This window comes from Dipteris shenzhenensis, chromosome 5 (genome assembly GCF_047967505.1).
Source record: "Dipteris shenzhenensis isolate YYH24624 ecotype China chromosome 5, Dip_SZ_1.0, whole genome shotgun sequence".
Lineage (NCBI taxonomy): Eukaryota > Viridiplantae > Streptophyta > Polypodiopsida > Gleicheniales > Dipteridaceae > Dipteris > Dipteris shenzhenensis.
The window spans coordinates 53,758,404-53,776,247 of NC_141600.1; the positions used below are offsets into that span (position 1 = coordinate 53,758,404).

The 17,844-nt window shown below is 43.5% G+C and overlaps 1 protein-coding gene across 2 annotated transcripts in view; it reads right to left on the minus strand.

The window, feature by feature from the left end:
- EMB2785 (elongation factor family protein) overlaps positions 1 to 17,844 on the minus strand; it is a 130,645-nt gene that overhangs the window by 88,477 nt on the left and 24,324 nt on the right. For both annotated transcript variants that reach the window (XM_087374776.1, XM_087374775.1), the window contains exons 4-5: positions 5,519 to 5,587; positions 4,975 to 5,147 (exon numbers count right to left, since the gene is read on the minus strand). In XM_087374776.1, coding sequence (XP_087230902.1) covers positions 4,975 to 5,147; positions 5,519 to 5,587 — 242 coding nt within the window. The remainder of the gene's footprint in view (positions 1 to 4,974; positions 5,148 to 5,518; positions 5,588 to 17,844) is intronic.

Below are 17,844 nucleotides of genomic sequence, written 5' to 3' on the forward strand. Positions count from 1 at the left end.
GCTTTTGCTGCCCAGCATAAAAACAAAGGCAAAGGCAAGGTTTCAACTGGTAAATCCCCTCATTCACATGCTTGTCACTCCCCCTCATTCACATGCTTGTCACTCCCATGATGCTTCTTCTTCGGGGAATAAAAAGAAGAAGAAGAGATGCAACTATTGCAAGAAACCTAGGCATTCCATTTCTGAATGCAGGAAGAGAATTGCATCTGAGAAGAAGAAGAAAGAGTCTGGTCTTGCAGTATCTCGTTCTCCTAGTCCAAATGATCGACATGAGTCAACTAACTTTGCACAAGACCAACATTGGGCTTTTCTTCTTACATGTCAGTATAATCCTAATGTTCATGATGGTCATGATGCCTGCATGACAATTTCTGATGTATATGATGCCTGGTATGCTGATAGTGGTGCTAGCAAGCATATTACTTCCTGCAGGAAGTTATTCAGCTCACTTGAGCATGCATCTAAGGGGGGAATAGTCACACATGCTAGTAATGCATCTGGGCAAGATGTCCTTACATTGGAACTAAGTGGGTTTATAAGATTAAACGGAAAGCTGATGGTTCAGTGGACCGTTATAAAGCCCATCTTGTTGCTAAGGGCTATGCCCAGCAGCAAGGCATTGACTTTGACAAGACTTTTGCCCCCACTTCCAGGATCACTACTATCCGCATTGTTATTGTCTTTGCTGGCCACTTTCATTAAGAGGTACATCAGCTTGATATCAAGACAGGTACATCAGCTTGATATCAAGACAGCCTTCCTTCATGGGCATTTGCAGGAAGAGGTCTATGTTTCTCAACCTCATGGCTTTGAGGTTGAAGGTTCTGAAAGCAAGGTCTACCGCTTAAAGAAATCCCTCTATGGATTGAAGCAGGCACCTTGGGCTTAGTATTCCAAGATACATGCTCATTTGCTCACACTCGGATTTCAGAACAGTCCTACACAGGCTACCCTTTACATCCACAAGAGAGAGACAGATTTGCTGATTTTAGTGCTCTATATGGATGACATGCTTGTGACTAGGACACATGCTAAGCTTGACTTGCAACAGACATTTGCCATGTCTCATCTTGGTCTTTTGCATTACTATCTTGGCATTCAATTTGCTAGCAGTGAGGGAGGCATTTGGATGTCACAATCAAGTATATTGGACAGCTTTTGCAGCGTTTTCAGTTTGAGGATTGCAAGCCAGTATCCACACCATTAGAGCCAGGTTTTCACTTCTCATCTAGGGATGGCACTGGTGCATGTGATGTCACTCTCTATCAGTAGTAGGCAGTTGGTTGTTTAATTTATTTATGCAATAACAAACCCGATCTGCAATATTATGTCTCACAATTGAGCAAATATATGCATAGCCCCTCTACACACCATTGGCAGGCCGTGAAGCACTTCAGGTACCTCAAAGGCACTCAGCATTTGGGCCTTCTTTATGAGGCCGATTCTTCACTTGTCATGCATGGATTCATTGATAGAGATTGGGCTGGCTGTTCGGACATCCATGTGTCACAAAGTGGCAACTGTTTCATGCTTGGTACTTCATGCATCTCTTGGTTCAGCAAGAAGCAGACTACATTTGCTACTTCTAGCTATGAAGCTGAGTACAGAGCAGGTTTTACAGCTACAGTGGAGTGTGTTTGGCTCCGGAAGTTACTTGCAACTCTTCATGCATGTCAAACTGGTCCTACCATCATCTTCACTATTAGTCAGATTGCTTTGGTTGTTGCACGGAATCCGATTTTCCATGCTCGCACAAAGCATATGGAGGTTCACTATCACTATGTCAGAGAAGGTGATATTCATTTTTTGTATGTTTCCAATGAAGACAACTTGGCAGATCCTTTTACGAAGGCTCTACCTCGACCTAAGTTTGAAGCTTTCCGGCAAGCTTTAAACTTAGTATCTTTTGTAACTTGATCTATTGTACACTATACAGTCATAGGTTGCTATATCCCTACAGGATGAACATGTGCAACCATGACACTAGATATTCAAGTATTCTGAGACGTGTTCACGATACTTCAGCCCATACCATGGAGGGGGTTTGTAGGCCATTCTATGGGCTATCCATAGGTGCCACTCATTCCTTGGTATGTGCCTTGTAGGCCTAGTTACAGTCAATAGGTCAGTTGGTACAATTAGTAAATGTACCACTTAGGACAGTTAGGACACTTAGCCCAATTAGGGCACTTTGCCCTAGGGTTTTGTTATGTTGGCTCTCTCTTGAGCCTCCACTCAGTTTTGCAGCAATTCATTACAGCATCTCGTTTATTCTCTTCTCTCCTTCATTTTGAGCTTCCATTGCTTGCCATAGCCTACAGGTGAGGAAGATCATAGACGTGTGCATGTGTACACCAAACTTGTGTGTCGCTGAGAGGCGAAGGTGACTTCCACTCAAGGAACTTGAGCCAAAACTCTTTGGAGTTGTTGCTGAACAAAATGTTCAGTAACTCCTCATTTTGGCGGACAAATGCCTGCTTCTTCCAACGTACTAGACGACGGTACTCACTCAGAAGGTTATGTTTGGCCTCGAGTCGGAGGTGTCGACGAAGAGCCTTACACTCCTCATGATACCAACTATTGCAAGGCACAAAAACAAGAGGTGGGGTCTAGTGGAGCACGTGGTGTATGGGAAGGCATGAAGGCCAACCTCGTGGAGTTAGCGGCTAATCAAGGCAACACGGTCCTCTAGTAGGGACATGTGATCAATATACGTGAGTAGTGTATACAGCCGTGCAAAGTATGTGGGTGCTAGATCATGATCGAAGTGCATATCATGATAAGTGGTGTGTGTGATCGATGTGGTGGATGGTTCCGTGAGATGGGTATGGAGATGCTGAAAAGGGTGGTGAAACGGAGAAGTCAATGACGTGTGATGCGAAGGCAAGGGATCCCATGATGTAGTCTACACTAGACCCTCCCCCATGTGGAAAGCAAGTGAAGCCACCTAGGAGGGCCATAGCTTAAGACCATTATATATGACAAGAGCAAGCATCCTGCCCATACGCAAAAATGCGTGACCTTATGATGTGACTTGTCCCCGTCCCGTCTGTCACGGAAACCCATGCCAAGCCTACCTCATGAAGGTCAATGTCTGGCAGCAATATGGCATTATCTCAAAAGTCCAAAAGCGGTACCTGATGTATACTCGTCCTTGCGTTGAGGTCCCCAACTAAAAGGACTTCCGCACGGCTTGAGAAATCCAGGATGTCTGCATGAAGACATGCATACCGCCATGTCTTGCCCTCCTCGCGTATATCCCTAGCAAAGTGGGATGTCTCAGGCGTAAAGTAGCATATTGCTATATAAAAATCACGGCTATCTATACGCCGGATCCGGACCCATAAGAACCTAGAGTGTAACCCTCCTCTCCACTGAGACGACTCCAAGGAGAGATGGTCTGTAAAATAATGCCACTCCTCTAGACCCTCTTACTCCACCTATCTCTATTGTCTTGTCTCTGAAGGCTAACTCCCATGTGTAGCCGCTGATGATCGACAACGGGCGCTCTGGACTCTGATGAGTGAACATGCTCCCTCCTCCCAACTAGCTTCGCAAGCCTTTCTGACCCCCTTCTCTGCTTCACCTACCCTTTTTCTTCCTTGCCATCTCCCATCTTCTCCATGAATTTAGTTGTTGATGCCACTTAGAGGCTCCACCCATTCAGCTCATTTTATCATGTTCTTTGAGTCTCATAGACCCTTCGGTCTTCGAAGACTTTTACTAAACTTTCTTTCTTTCTTTTGTCCATGCGCTGGTTTGTGGGCGTTGATGCCACCCATTTTTGGTGCCCCTGCAGCCTATTTTCTAGGCTTTCCTTGTGCCTTTTGCCCTTTGCCTTTCCGCCCAGTCTCGGCCCCTTCAGAATCCTTTCACCTCTCCTAGGCCAGCTTGTAGCTGCCTTTGTCAGATTATGAGTAGTGTGGTGCGAACACGCCCTTGGGCACTTGTCCCTCTACTTAGGAGGGTTTTCCCCCTAGGATTAGTATTAGGGTTCGCTTCCGTTATATAGGAAATAATCCTCATTTTAGTCATCCTTTGTAACACAACTCTTGTATTCTTAATACATCTCCATATTATGTGTTCTCATTTCACCTCCATTCCCAACATTTGGTATCAAAGCCCTACCATTCCATTTCTAGCAAAAGTGTATTTGAAGAAGACATACCATATTGAAAGGCATGGGGATACAAGATCATACAACACCTTTCAAATGGGAAAATGCCTTTCACACGGCAACACTCCATTTCAATTAAAACTGAACCTAAAGAACCACAGGGAAATAGAATGGGAAGCATTATTTCATTGACTGCACAAATTTTGTTAGTGCGCATGCGCGCACACATCCCCACCCCCCCCCCCAAAAAAAAAACTAAACTAAACTAACTAAACTAAAATTTCCAAAGGCATTTAGCAAAGTATTCATGATGCATGCATTTAATAATAGCTCCTTCTTATACTGCAAATTGTTCTGTTGAAATGGAGATCTCTGCGCATGCGCGCACACATCCCCACCCCCCCCCCCCCAAAAAAAAAAAAACTAAACTAACTAAACTAAAATTTCCAAAGACATTTAGCAAAGTATTCATGATGCATGCATTTAATAATAGCTCCTTCTTATAGTGCAAATTGTTCTGTTGAAATGGAGATCTCTAACTAACATTGGGGAGTTCAATTAGATCAAGCAGCATGCGAGAAAGCAAAGCATTTGGCATCAAAAAGTGTGGGACATCAGAAGATAAGCACCAGGTAACTATTTACAAGCCCTAACATTTTGACAGCCTATGATAAAGGCAAGAAGAGATTGCTGGAAATATCGTGAGTCAAGTAGTCTTATTGGTAGGACATTGAAGTGCCAAGAAACTTGTAAACCCAAGCATCTAGAAATCTGTCACAAATTCAGAGTTGAAGCAGAATTAACTAGCAATAAATGCATAGCCACCATAAGGCCCTGGGTAGAAGGCATGCACTCACCAGCATTTGAAACGGAGCCCGTACATCTCCTTTGGGAGGAGGCACATACTCTAAAACAGCATCAAGAAGTGGGGCCATGGTCCGCTCTTCCTCCTTTGGAGCTTTAATGAACGAGCGTGACGCCCATCCCTCCTTAGCTGAAGCATATAAAATTGGAAATTCCAACTGCTCATCTGCAGGGAACACACTGATATCTTATTTCTCAGCGGAAAAAGAAAAAACAAGCAGACATCTGATGTAACATATGATCAGTCTTTACTACTGCCATAAGCTTAACTTGCCAAAAAGATAATACTGGACATATAAGCCATCAAGATCTAATGGCAGTCTCCCACAAGCAAACACAGTATATCCACCCACAAGCAAAGACGCAGTTAAATACACATTGAAGCATCATAGGAGTCAAAGTCCCTAGAAAAGGCTTCCTACCTTCATTTGCAATGAGCATATATGCAGGACAATTACATCTGCAATGAGTAACTTCGGAAGGAGTGAATCTGTGATGGACACGAAGTATTGCAGGAAAGGGATGTTTGAATCTCACCTGTAGCACCAAGATTTGCAAACAGGTCAAAAACCATGCTTGCTACTTCTCCACATCGTTCCACTGTGACTGCCACCAATCAGACAAATCACCCGAGACAACATTAATACGTCAGCCATACAAGCTTACCCTAAATAAGGCCACACAGACAAAGTCAAGCTGTACACAGCTCAGAAAATCAGCAAATGGCGCCATAAAACAATGGTGCCAGATAACATTACAAGCAGGTTTTAGACCAAAGCACTCCACAATTCGCTACTTGATCATGACAAGAGCGCATGATCGGTCTCCAAGTGTTTTACAATCAAAAGATTGAGAAATACCTATCAATAACAACTCATGCAGCTTGTAGACAGGATGCTTCAGATGCAGCAAGTCTTTAAATCCAGTAGGGTACAAAAAATCCTTACAAGGCCACTGGCAAAGCAGAAAGTAAAATCGGTACCAATCTACGCCAAGAGTGACTCCTCTCTCCCAAGAGCATAGTTACAACAAAATCCAATGGGATAGCATATTGACCATATCTCTAATTGCACAGTGGCCAATGCACTTGGACATTGATCATTGGTGATTCAACAAGAATGATGCAAGATACTAGCAGATGCATTATGTATTTTGCATCATGCACACAATTTTGGAGGGGGCTTGGGCAGGGTTAATCTTTGGTACCACATTAAGAAGGGGGTAGGAGCCCATCACCCATTTGCAAACATTTGAAAACTGCCGATGTTTGGATTGAACTATGACCAAGAATATCAAAGAAAATGGATAGCTCATCCATGTAAAGGCCAAACAAGGTTCATGCTATAAGGCAGCCTTATTTGAACCATATGGTGCTATGAGTGATCTCCGGCATCTTCACCATCCAACTATCAAACTCTTTATCTAAGAATCTCTCTCTCAATCAGCTCTGTAACTAGCTTTAGAAGAACTTTCTCCACTGTCGTTGCATTAGCTTCCACCCTCCCGGTCTTCAAGTCCTCCATCTTCTTTCTGCAATTTCGTGCAAAATGTCCCATCTTCCCACAATAGAAGTACTCATGCTTGCTCATGCCAACTTGACCAACTCCATTCCATGAATTTGTGGACCTCGTGCTTTCTTTCTTCTTGAATTGTCTTCCTCCTGCAAATAATGCCATTTGAATGCCTTTGTGTTTTACTTTGTTCTGCTTTTGTCGAATCTCTTCTTGGAGTATGATGCTTGTAAGCTCCTTAGATTTCATCTCCTCTGTCACTGCGCTCAGCATGACGTTCAAATGATCGTAGGATTCAAGCAATGAATTCAGAAACATAATGCTCTCCTCGTCCTCCTCAATTATCACTCCAATTGACACTAGTTGTTCTGTAAAGGTCTTGAACTTCGATATGTATGCAGATCTTCATCCATCTTGAGATTAAGCAGTTGGCACCTCAGGTAAGTCTTGTTTGCCAACGACTTGGTTTGATAAAGTGTTTCAAGTAGGTCCCAAGCTTCCTTCGCCGATTTGGCACCACTGACGTGTAGGACTTGCGTGTTAGCCAAATGGTAGAAGATCTCCTGCTTGGCCTTTGCATCCTGATGTTCCCACAGAGCAAGTTTGTCTGCCTCTTCTTTCGGCGCCTTATCATTGTCTCCCATCACGGTCTTCCATAAGCCTTTTGCTTGGAGCGTTGTAGATATGCGCAGCTTCCACAGGTGGTAATTGGTTCCATCAAATCGATTGACGATTCGGTATTCTTTCAAGGTTCCAAGGCACTCGAGAGGAAGACATTCAATCAATTATGGTCTTCAACAAATCTGACGTTGGAAAAAATCGTGAAAGCATTCCTAACACCACACGATCATCCGCCATCGTCGGATTGGATCATTGCCTCATCTTCTAACGATCGTCAAGTCCAGGATCTAAGTCAATGCTCTGATACCATGTTCGAATATGAACTCTAAGAGAGAGAAACTAGACGAAATGAACACAGAAGAAGAGAGACCCAAGAGAGACAATCAAGAATCGATTTCCATTGATCAATCATGCATACAAATAGGTCCTTGTGCAACAAATTGGACGTTACAACCAAGTTTTAAGTGCTTTCTCACAAGTGTGTCTTTCGTAGTGCCCATTCGTATCTCTCATCCTAACGTTTAACATGTTTACGTACTAACATGATATATTAGATACTTGACTTAAACACAAATTCTAACAGTATGTGCAAGTCTCGTGGTCTCACAACAAGGCAGACACAGCAAGCAGACATAGCAAACAGAAAACGTTTTTATCAGGGGTGGCGCTGAAACAAACACGTCCCAAAAATATCCCCCTCATTTAAATAAATTTATGGCTCCATTTTTATAGACATTAATTAGAAATCACAATTCCAGGCATGAACATTCACATCAAGCAACAATGATCGTAATTCATAGCTGAAACTTGAAAATTGACATTATAATATAGTCTATAGATGATACATTAACATCAACAATGCGATCAGCATGCTATGAAATATCAACTTTGAGCTTTCAACCTTTACATTTGTGAATGAAAAACTAGGCTTTGAAGTTTAAAGTGGAAATTTACCTAATACCAACTTTATAGCTTTAAAATGAAAAATCATACTTTGAATCAAAAGCTCCATAATGAATACCTGGGAGAAGGTACTAATCTCTCATGGCCATGAAACTTGACCATTGACATCAGCTAAATCTTAGAAGAAATCTGAATATGAATCATGAAGGCTGATAGTAGATACTAAATATTTAATCCAAACTCCAACGTAGACTATTGAGTCTGAACATAGGCAACCACAGAAGGCTATAAGATTGAAATGGAAATGGAAATGAAAATTAAAAGTTACATCGTATATGAATGCTGAAACTGAAAACACAAATGTGATGCTGATCTAATAAGCTAACTTCTAAGTAGTTGCTTGTGAGGACATAGCCTTTTTGTTCAGCAAACATCCTCTTCAGGTGAGTCATCAATGCGCTGCTCCTTCTCTGCATCCAAACTCCAACGTAGACTATTGAGTCTGAACATAGGCAACCACAGAAGGCTATAAGATTGAAATGGAAATGGAAATGAAAATTAAAAGTTACATCGTATATGAATGCTGAAACTGAAAACACAAATGTGATGCTGATCTAATAAGCTAACTTCTAAGTAGTTGCTTGTGAGGACATAGCCTTTTTGTTCAGCAAACATCCTCTTCAGGTGAGTCATCAATGCGCTGCTCCTTCTCTGCATCCAAATCAGCACCGCACTTTGAGTTACGCCCTCCCTAATGCTCAAGCAAGCTTGCCATTGGCATATCTCCTTGAGTGGCATGAGTGCCTGTAGCAGCATCCAAAGTCTCTTCCAAGTCCTACTCCATTGCAAAGAGGAAGTCTTGAAAGATCTTGTCGTAGATATTCTTTAGGTCAAGGACCCCATGGATCGAAACATCAAGACTCACCATGTCATTGCCAACGTTTACAGGCTGAATTAAGAGGCACATTAATGACATTCCAGAAACTGCAGGGCAAAGAGCTATGGGCAGGTGAATACACACTGCAGCAATTTCCCCACTTTTGATCATATTTCCACCCTTAAGGCAATCACTGGAAGGGCTGGAAAAGACATTCGAGGATATATGACTGCTTAATGGGTTTTAGGAAAGCATTTCAACAATGGCCCACATCATGGACAAGGTGATGTCAGCCTTTATGGAGTCTGACATCAGCAACACATGCCAAATCTACACAATGCAAGTCGGCAGTACAGTACGGCAGCTTGTACAAGGCTGCCACATGGATGCACAGGAGATGCATCAGGTACAGCAGGTACCCAACTGCCACATGGCAGGCACCTTTGCAGACGCAAACGGATAGGTTTTGAATTGATACTTAATATATACAAGGATAGGGGCAAATAAGATATGTTATAATCAAGTTTAGAAAAAACAAAGAGAAATACAACTCAAGAAACCTAAAAAGGAAATTCAAATTCTTCAAACTTATTTAAATTCAAGCTTTCAACCTCCTTTCTCAAGTTTGGATAGGTTTCGAAATGATACTAAATATATACAAGCATAGAGGCAAACAAGAAAGTTTAGAGTGAACAAAGAGAATTACAAGTCAAGACATCTAAAAAGGAAATTTAAAATACAAACACATTCTTCAAAATTATTACTTAATATTTAAGGAGTGAAAACTTGAAAGCACATAGATTCTAGAAAAAACGGGGCAAAAACGCACTTCTCACTCCTTCTGCCCTTTCTCTCTCTCCCTCCTGCCAATTCTATCCCCTTCCTCCAATCTGTGTCTACCTCCTTCCTTACAATGTATGTATGTGTGTGTGTGTGTGTGTGTGTGTGTGTGTGTGTGTGTGTACATACGTACACATACACATACACATACACATACTTTTTTTTTTTTTTGTAAAACCAAGATACTTATATTATAAAACATTCATTTACATCCAGGCCGTGCTCAAAATAGAGCTACAGCCCTATCCATCAGAAACAGTAAAAGAAAAGTTGAATACAAGAAACATCCAAATCTTCCTCATGTAAGGCATCATATAAAGACTGCCTTAATGAGGCTCTGAAAAACTCATAAGGATGCTGAAGAGGAGAATTCAGATATGCTTGGATGCGCTGCAGCCAGAGGGTCCATAAGGCCCAGTATCTGATCCAGTGGAAGAAGAGAGAATACTGTGACAAAGAAGCTGATAGTTTGCCATACATCCAGAAAAACCTGTAGAACCTGTGTGCTGGAAATCTGAGAGATAAAAAATAGGAGATTCTATCTAGAAGGTCTCTAGAATATGAACAAAACCACAATAAATGCGGAACCATACACATACACATACACACATATACATATACATATACATATACATATACATATACAACGTCATCAATGAACCATACACATACACATACACATGCAAGGTGACATCTTGGACAGAGAGGTGAAGCTATTCGTCGTCGTTTAGCCAATTTCACTCCCACTGGGAGAATACCAACAATACATCTCCATAGGAATAGTCTTTGCTTCAATGGCATTTTCAACTTCCATATCATTTGCAATCTTCCTTTCCACCAGGCTAATGATTTGTTCAGATGCCATGAAGAATTAGCATGATGGGCAATCCAAGGAGGAGGTAATATTAATCTATAAGCCTGTATAGATGTCAATGACTGCAAAGGCTTAGAAGAAATGCTTGGACTTGAAGACTGAAGGTGCCAATCTTGAAGCCTGTCACTGCCATTCAATGTCGGAATCGGAACCAGAGGAAGTAGGAGATCAGCAATAGCTTTCCAGATAGGTCTATGATGCACTGCCAGGTTGTATTGTCTACATGCTGCTGGAAAAGGGAGAATATTTCCTTGCATATCTACAACGTCATCAATGAACCATACACATACACATACACACATATACATATACATATACATATATGTATGCATGCATGCATGCATGTATTTATGTGTGTGTGTGTGTGTACGTGCATGTATGTTGTATGTATGCATGCTAACTACTATCTTCATTCTTTCTATTGGGCTTGGTAATCACTAGTAATATCCTCTCTACTGTTGTTTGCCTTCCTCATTGAAGAGGGCTTGTTTGAGTCCCTATTGAGGGCTATATGGATGCTACAAGACTGTCCATGGATGCGGGTATGGAGTGAGGCTATGTTGTAGAGGATATGGCTGATCTAGCCCCATGGGAAGAAGGTCTTGTAGAGGCTATGGGGTTTGTTGCTAAAGAGGTTGCTGGGACTGCTGCTATTGGAGTTGCGTGGGCTCTTGGGATTGCTGAGAGGCTATTTGGTGCTGCTGCATTTACTGGAGCTGCTGAAGGTACTGCGTCCACTGCTGCTAGGGGTGGAGGTGATTTTGCTGAGCTGCAAAGGCTTCTGCTACCCTGAGGATGCTGGACTGAAGGGGGATTGCCCCTTTATACAGGGATAGGGCTGAAGGACGACCAACTCAGTCTGTGGCCTGTAGGATGCCACAGATTGATCCGATCGGAGCTGCTGCCTCCTGACCAGGCCCACAGTCACACGAAAACCCGTTTTGTCCTTTCGAAACCTCGAATTGAAGAAACAGATGAAACGTTTTGAGACATTACAAAATGCTCTCAACGAAACCTTTGTTTTGCCCAAATCAAAATACAAGGAAGGGGGGTAGAGGGAGAGGAAGAGAGAGAGGGTGAGGGAAAGAGAAAGAAAGAAAGAAAGAAAGAAATTTTATTAAAGGCTTCGAAAGACCGATGGGTCTATGAGACTGTGAAAAATCCCGATACAAACAAGGTGTGTGGGTGGAGCTACTAAACGAGCCTCTACTCCAATGCAGAATGCAAATGATAAGTGTTGAGTGCTACATAGTCATGTCACAATAATAAGTAACGAGTGCTGCGTCAATGCTATACTGGAAGGGGGGAGGTCTATCCATGTGGAGTCCTAGTCGCTGAAACCATCTCTTTGTGCGTGCGAACCAGCATCTTTGATCATCTGCCCCACTGATAGTGCCATAGAGGAGGACAATGCTAGCCACCGTAATTTGTTGCGTCCAAAAGTGCAATCTTTGTACCCCCTAACCCGATATAGGTAGGTGATAACCTGAAATTCTGCATCAAGTTGTAGTGGAGATGACCCAAACTCAGCCAGAATGATCTGTGAGGAATTGACAGCTTACTGCGAATCATCCATGATAGCATAAGAACCTGTAGGCGCTCCACACGAGCCCACTCCTTGCGCTGGGCGAGCCAAGGAGTCAAAAAGCAAGCCCTTGGTCCGCGGGTCCTGAAAATGTGAGCGAAAGCATTGCCTCTCTAATATGGCCAATGAAGCGTATCCTCTACTCAGCCGGGCCTGCATCGTCGGTTTCATAGTAAAGATACGTCCAGAGAAGAGAACCCCTAGATATGTATATGAAGAAACAACCTCAACCGGCGACCCGTCGAAAGTGAACTGCTCCCGGTGCATAGCGGCTCGAGATGTGTTGAAGATCATGACCTTGGTTTTACCAAGGTTGACCTTCAAATCATGGGAATCACAAAAGTATTGTCGTGCATCTAGGTGTCTGTGGAGACCCTCTGCTGAGGAAGATAAGAGTGCCACGTCATCTGCATATAACAAGATCTGAATCACAGTGCTAGCGAGAGAGCATCCATCCCCCCCAATGTCTGCATAACTGTCTCAATCTCATCAATCTATAGGCCAAACAGGGTTGGAGATAAAGGACACCCTTTGACCCAATAGTACTCGTGATCTCATCTCTCCATCCAGATCCTATTCATACTCTGCCTGAGACCCTCTCGTAAAGTGCCATGACAGCCACAAAGCAGCAATAAACCCTATGTTTCCGTACCCTCGCCTCCTCAATGATGCACCTCACTGTGAGAATGTGATCCATGGTCCCATGATCATGTCGGAATCCAGCCTGTCCATGCATCTCTGCGAATCAACTAACCTCATAATCAAGCACTAATGCATAAATCTTGGACATGACATGTCCGATCATAATGGTCATGTAGTTCTCCGAACTCATGGAATCCCCTGCCTTGTGGATAGGTGAGATAGTGTTAACAATCCAGGTGCGTGGGAACCCCAAACAAACAGCTTCATTAAAGAGCTTTGCTAAAATCAGAGCTAGGAGATTAATCCCATATGCAATGAATTTAGTGCGTAGGCCCTCATGATCTTTTGATCGGCCATTATAAAGTTTCATCACGGCATCCTTCAACCCCCCCCCCCGGTGAAGATGTGGGGCAGGGTATGTGTGAGAGGTAAGGAGCTGGCTGATTTGGAATATCATAAAGCGTGCGTGCATAATTATGCCAAACTTGAGTGTCAGTGAGTGGTGAAGGGGACGACCCCTCTAGAAATCTCCGCCAAAAGTCCTTAGAGTTGTTACTAAACAAAATATTCAGTAGTTCCTTCTCGTTTCGGCGGACAAAGTCCAGCTTCTTCCTACGTACCAATCGACGATACTCGTGTAGCGTCTCTGGTTTGTTCGGGAGGTGGCTTTTGGTTTCGAATCTGAGTTGACGGCGTAAAGCCTTGCACTCATCATCGTACCAGCTATTACAAGAGATGGTCCTAGGTGGTGGTTACTGGTAGATGAGTGGAGCGAGTAGTGTGAGGGAAAGCATGAAGGGCAACCTCGTGTAGTGAGAGGTGACCAACGCAGCACGATCCTCTAGTAAGGGTATAAAGTCAATATATGTGAGAAGTATGTAAAGGCGAGCTGAATAGATAGGCGAGAGGCTGCGGTCAAAATGTATGTCATGATAAGTGGTGTGAGTGATATGTGGAGTGGGAGATACTGTGTGATGGGGTGTAAAGATAATAAAGAAGAGATGTGTGTGATCGGTCCCAGGAGGAGAGGGTGCGACAGTGAAATCAGTGATACAAGAGGCAAAGGCAGGCAATCCCATGATGTAATCAACAACACTATAGCCCCCTCCATGTGAGAGGCAAGTAGAACCGCCTGAAAAGGGCCATCTAACAAGACCATTATAAATAATAAGATCATGCATCCTAACAGATCCTCCCATGATGTAATCAACAACACTATAGCCCCCTCCATGTGAGAGGCAAGTAGAACCGCCTGAAAAGGGCCATCTAACAAGACCATTATAAATAATAAGATCATGCATCCTGCCTAGATCTAACAGATCCTGCCCATAAGATGTGACCAGAGCTCACCTATCAATTGAAACTCGTAGCATACCTGCGTCCTCAAGATCAATGTCTGGCAGTAAAATGGAATTGTCTTTGAAGTCGAGAAGTGGTACCTAACGGGCCCTTGTCCTCACGTTGAAGTCCCCAACCAAGAGGACTTCCCCGCGGCTCAAGAAGTCAACAATGTCCTGGAAGAGAGCTGTGTATGGTGATGTCTCCGTCTCCTCTCGAACATCTTAAGCAAAGTGAGAGGGAGAAAAGTAGCATACTGCAACGAATAAATCTCGGCTATCTGTGTGTCGAACCCGGATCCAGAGAAATCTAAAGTTGTGTATCTCTCCGCTCTATTGAGATGGTCCCCAAAAGGGCAAGCCTGTAAAGAACTGCTACTTCTCCTGATCCTCGTACTCCCCCTGTGTCCCTCATCATATCTCTGTAAGCAACTCTCAAGTGTACTTGCTAACTACTGGTAGTGGACGCTCTGGACTCTGATGTGTCTCTATATAAAAGATTATGTTACGACCTGTATAAGATTCCCAAAAGTTTCATGTTTCTGATTCCAAATGGTACAGGACAGGGTCTCCATAGGCTGAGTCTCATAGACCCCGCCTCCCTATGTCGGAGGAGGTGCAGATGCCCGACGGGGGCCTGTAAAGAGTCATCCATCTCAAACTACCGCCCACTTCCCATCTTTGCAGACTTGATCCCGCTGTTGTATCAAAGTGCGCCTCTCCTCAACCTGTAAGGGGGTCAGATCCTCATCCATGGATATGGATGGCTAGTCCCATGATACCGATCTACGTCGTCAAGCTGAGTGTCATGTGCACGGTGAGAGGAGAGTAAGCAGGGAGAAGAGCAAAGGGGAGAGAGTGAGAGAGAGAGACCAAATGTGCGCACCACAAACTCATTAGGTTTTATTAGGATTAGGTTTTCACCCTATGACTGTCTTAAGACAGTCATAGGTGTCATAACTTTAATAAAGGGGTGGCAATGTGCCTTTATCCCAACGACAGTCATAGGTGTCATAACTTTAATAAAGGGGTGGCAATGTGCCTTTACCCCAACAACCTCCCACCTAAAGGCCAATGTGCCTAAAGGGGAGAAAAGAATAAAAATTACAGCAATGTACAGTTACTGTATACAAGACCATAAAATAAGAATGGTCTCATCCTAATCCCATGATGTGGCGGCAATGTGCAAACCGCTCTGTAGGCAAGCTCTTTGTGAGCAAATCTGCAGGATTATCATCAGTATGCACTTTCACAAGCTCAAGTCGCTTGTCTTCCAGTACCTCCCTGATGAAATGATATTTCACATCTATATGCTTGGTCTTCTGATGAAAGACCGGATTCTTTGCCAACATGATAGCACTCTGACTATCACAATGCAAAACTGGCATATCTCCTGTAATGCCCAAATCTCCCACCAGCCGAGTAAGCCATATTGCTTCCTTGCAAGCCTCAGTGGCTGCAACATATTCAGCTTCAGTGGTTGACAGTGCAATGCATTTCTGCAACCGAGACACCATGATATAGCACCTCCTGCAAAAGTGAAAATATAACCGGTAGTAGATTTCCGGTTATCTGCATTCCCTGCATAGTCTGAATCTGTAAAACCATGCACCAATGCATCCTGCCTACCATAGCATATGCACAAGTCTTTGGTACCCTTGAGATACCTCAAGACACCTTTCACTGCTTCCCAGTGCCGCTTGCCTGGATTTGCCATATACCTGCTGATGACTCCCAACGCAAAAGCACTATCCGGACGAGTGGCAACCATGGCATACATCAAAGAACCAACTGCAGATGCATACGGAACCTTGGCCATTTCAGCCTTATCATCATCTGATCTGGGGCTGTCCTTACTGCTGAGTTTTAAATGTGGAGGCAACGGGGTACTAATAGACTTCCCCCCCTCCATTTTAAACCTCTGCAGTACTTTGTCAATGTACTCCTTCTGTGACAGAAACAAAAGTCCCTTGGACCTGTCACGAGTAATCCGCATGCCAAGAATATGGTTTGCATCACCCAAGTCTTTCATGTCAAAAGACTTATGCAGTTGTTTCTTCAAAGCACTAATCTCATGCTGAGATTTACTGGCAATTAGCATGTCATCCACATATAGAATGAGTAGCATCAAACTGCCATCCTTTGCCCGTTTGGTGTACAAGCAATGATCGGTCTCACACCTATGATACCCTTGGGACTGCCTGAAGGCATCAAACTTCTTGTACCATTCTCTTGGCGCCTGCTTAAGTCCATACAAGCTCCTCTTGAGCTTACACACAAGCTTCTCTTTCCCTTTAACAGCATATCCCTCTGGCTGACTCATATAGATCTCATCATGGAGATCTCCGTGAAGAAAAGCAGTCTTCACATCCATCTGACATAAATCCATGTCCTCATGAGTAACAAGAGCTAACACAGCTCTCAAAGTAGTCATCTTGACTACAGGGCAAAAGATCTCATCAAAGTCAATGCCCTTCTCCTGCTTAAATCCCTTGGCAACCAATCTGGCCTTATACCTCGGTAAAGCATTTGAATCCACTTTGACTTTGTAAACCCACTTGCATGGCAAAACCTTTCTGCCTGCAGGTAGCTGCACTAAGTCCCATGTATCATTTTGAAGTAGGGAGTCCATTTCAGATTGCATGGCTTTCTCCCACTTCCTTTTCTCTGTTCTTCCCATAGCTTCCTTGAAGCTGGAGGCTCACCACAATCTGTCAGCATGATAAAATCAGCCACATTATTGGCTCCTGGAACAAACCTGTCAGGAGGCCGTTGTACACGGGTGCTCCTCCTAACAAAATGTTCCGGATTAGGCTGCTGTCCAGCCTGTTCGTCATGTATGACGGGTGGCTGTACCACCATATCTGGCTGTTCTACAGCCCCATCTGCTGGCATATCCAGTGGTGCATTATTGGCAAAATTATCTGGCTGATTTTCAGCCTGTATGCCCTCTTGAACAGGATTATCTGCAGCAGCCTGCTGCTGCATATTAATGGGCATTCTTTGCTGTCCGACATCATCATAAACAACCCTCCTGTATTCCACAGGTGGCACGGGTTCTTTGTGTACACTATCCTCTTTAAAGATGACATCATTGCTGCGTATAATCTTCCGTTTAACGGGATCCCATAACCCGTACCCCATTTCACCTTCGTCACCATAACCCATGAAGATGCATCTGAGAGACTTTGGCTCCAGTTTGGTGCGCAGTTCTTTGCGTACATGAGCAAAGCACTCGCAGCCAAACACACGTAAGTGCTTGTATGAAGGTGGCTTGCCAGACCACACCTCCTCTGGCACTTTCAACTCCAAAGCCTTGTTTGGCGACCTGTTAATAATGTGAACTGCTGTTTGCACGGCTTCTGCCCAAAAGCCATGGGGTAATGCAGCATAAGACAACATACATCGAACCTTCTCCTGAATAGTTCGATTCATCCGCTCACTTACACCATTTTGAGATGAATAACAAGTTAATGCAAACATGAAAACACCAAAAAAATTCCTGGACATGTTTTAAAGCTCTTAGATTCTTGAGTTTGTATAATTTAGAATGCTTTCCAAATATGCAATGATCACAAGTAGGCAAATCTGAAAAAGAAAGAGACGGCAGATAACCCAAACGTGATAGTTCTTGCATTCCTTTAACGGACATGTGTCCCAACCGGCTATGCCA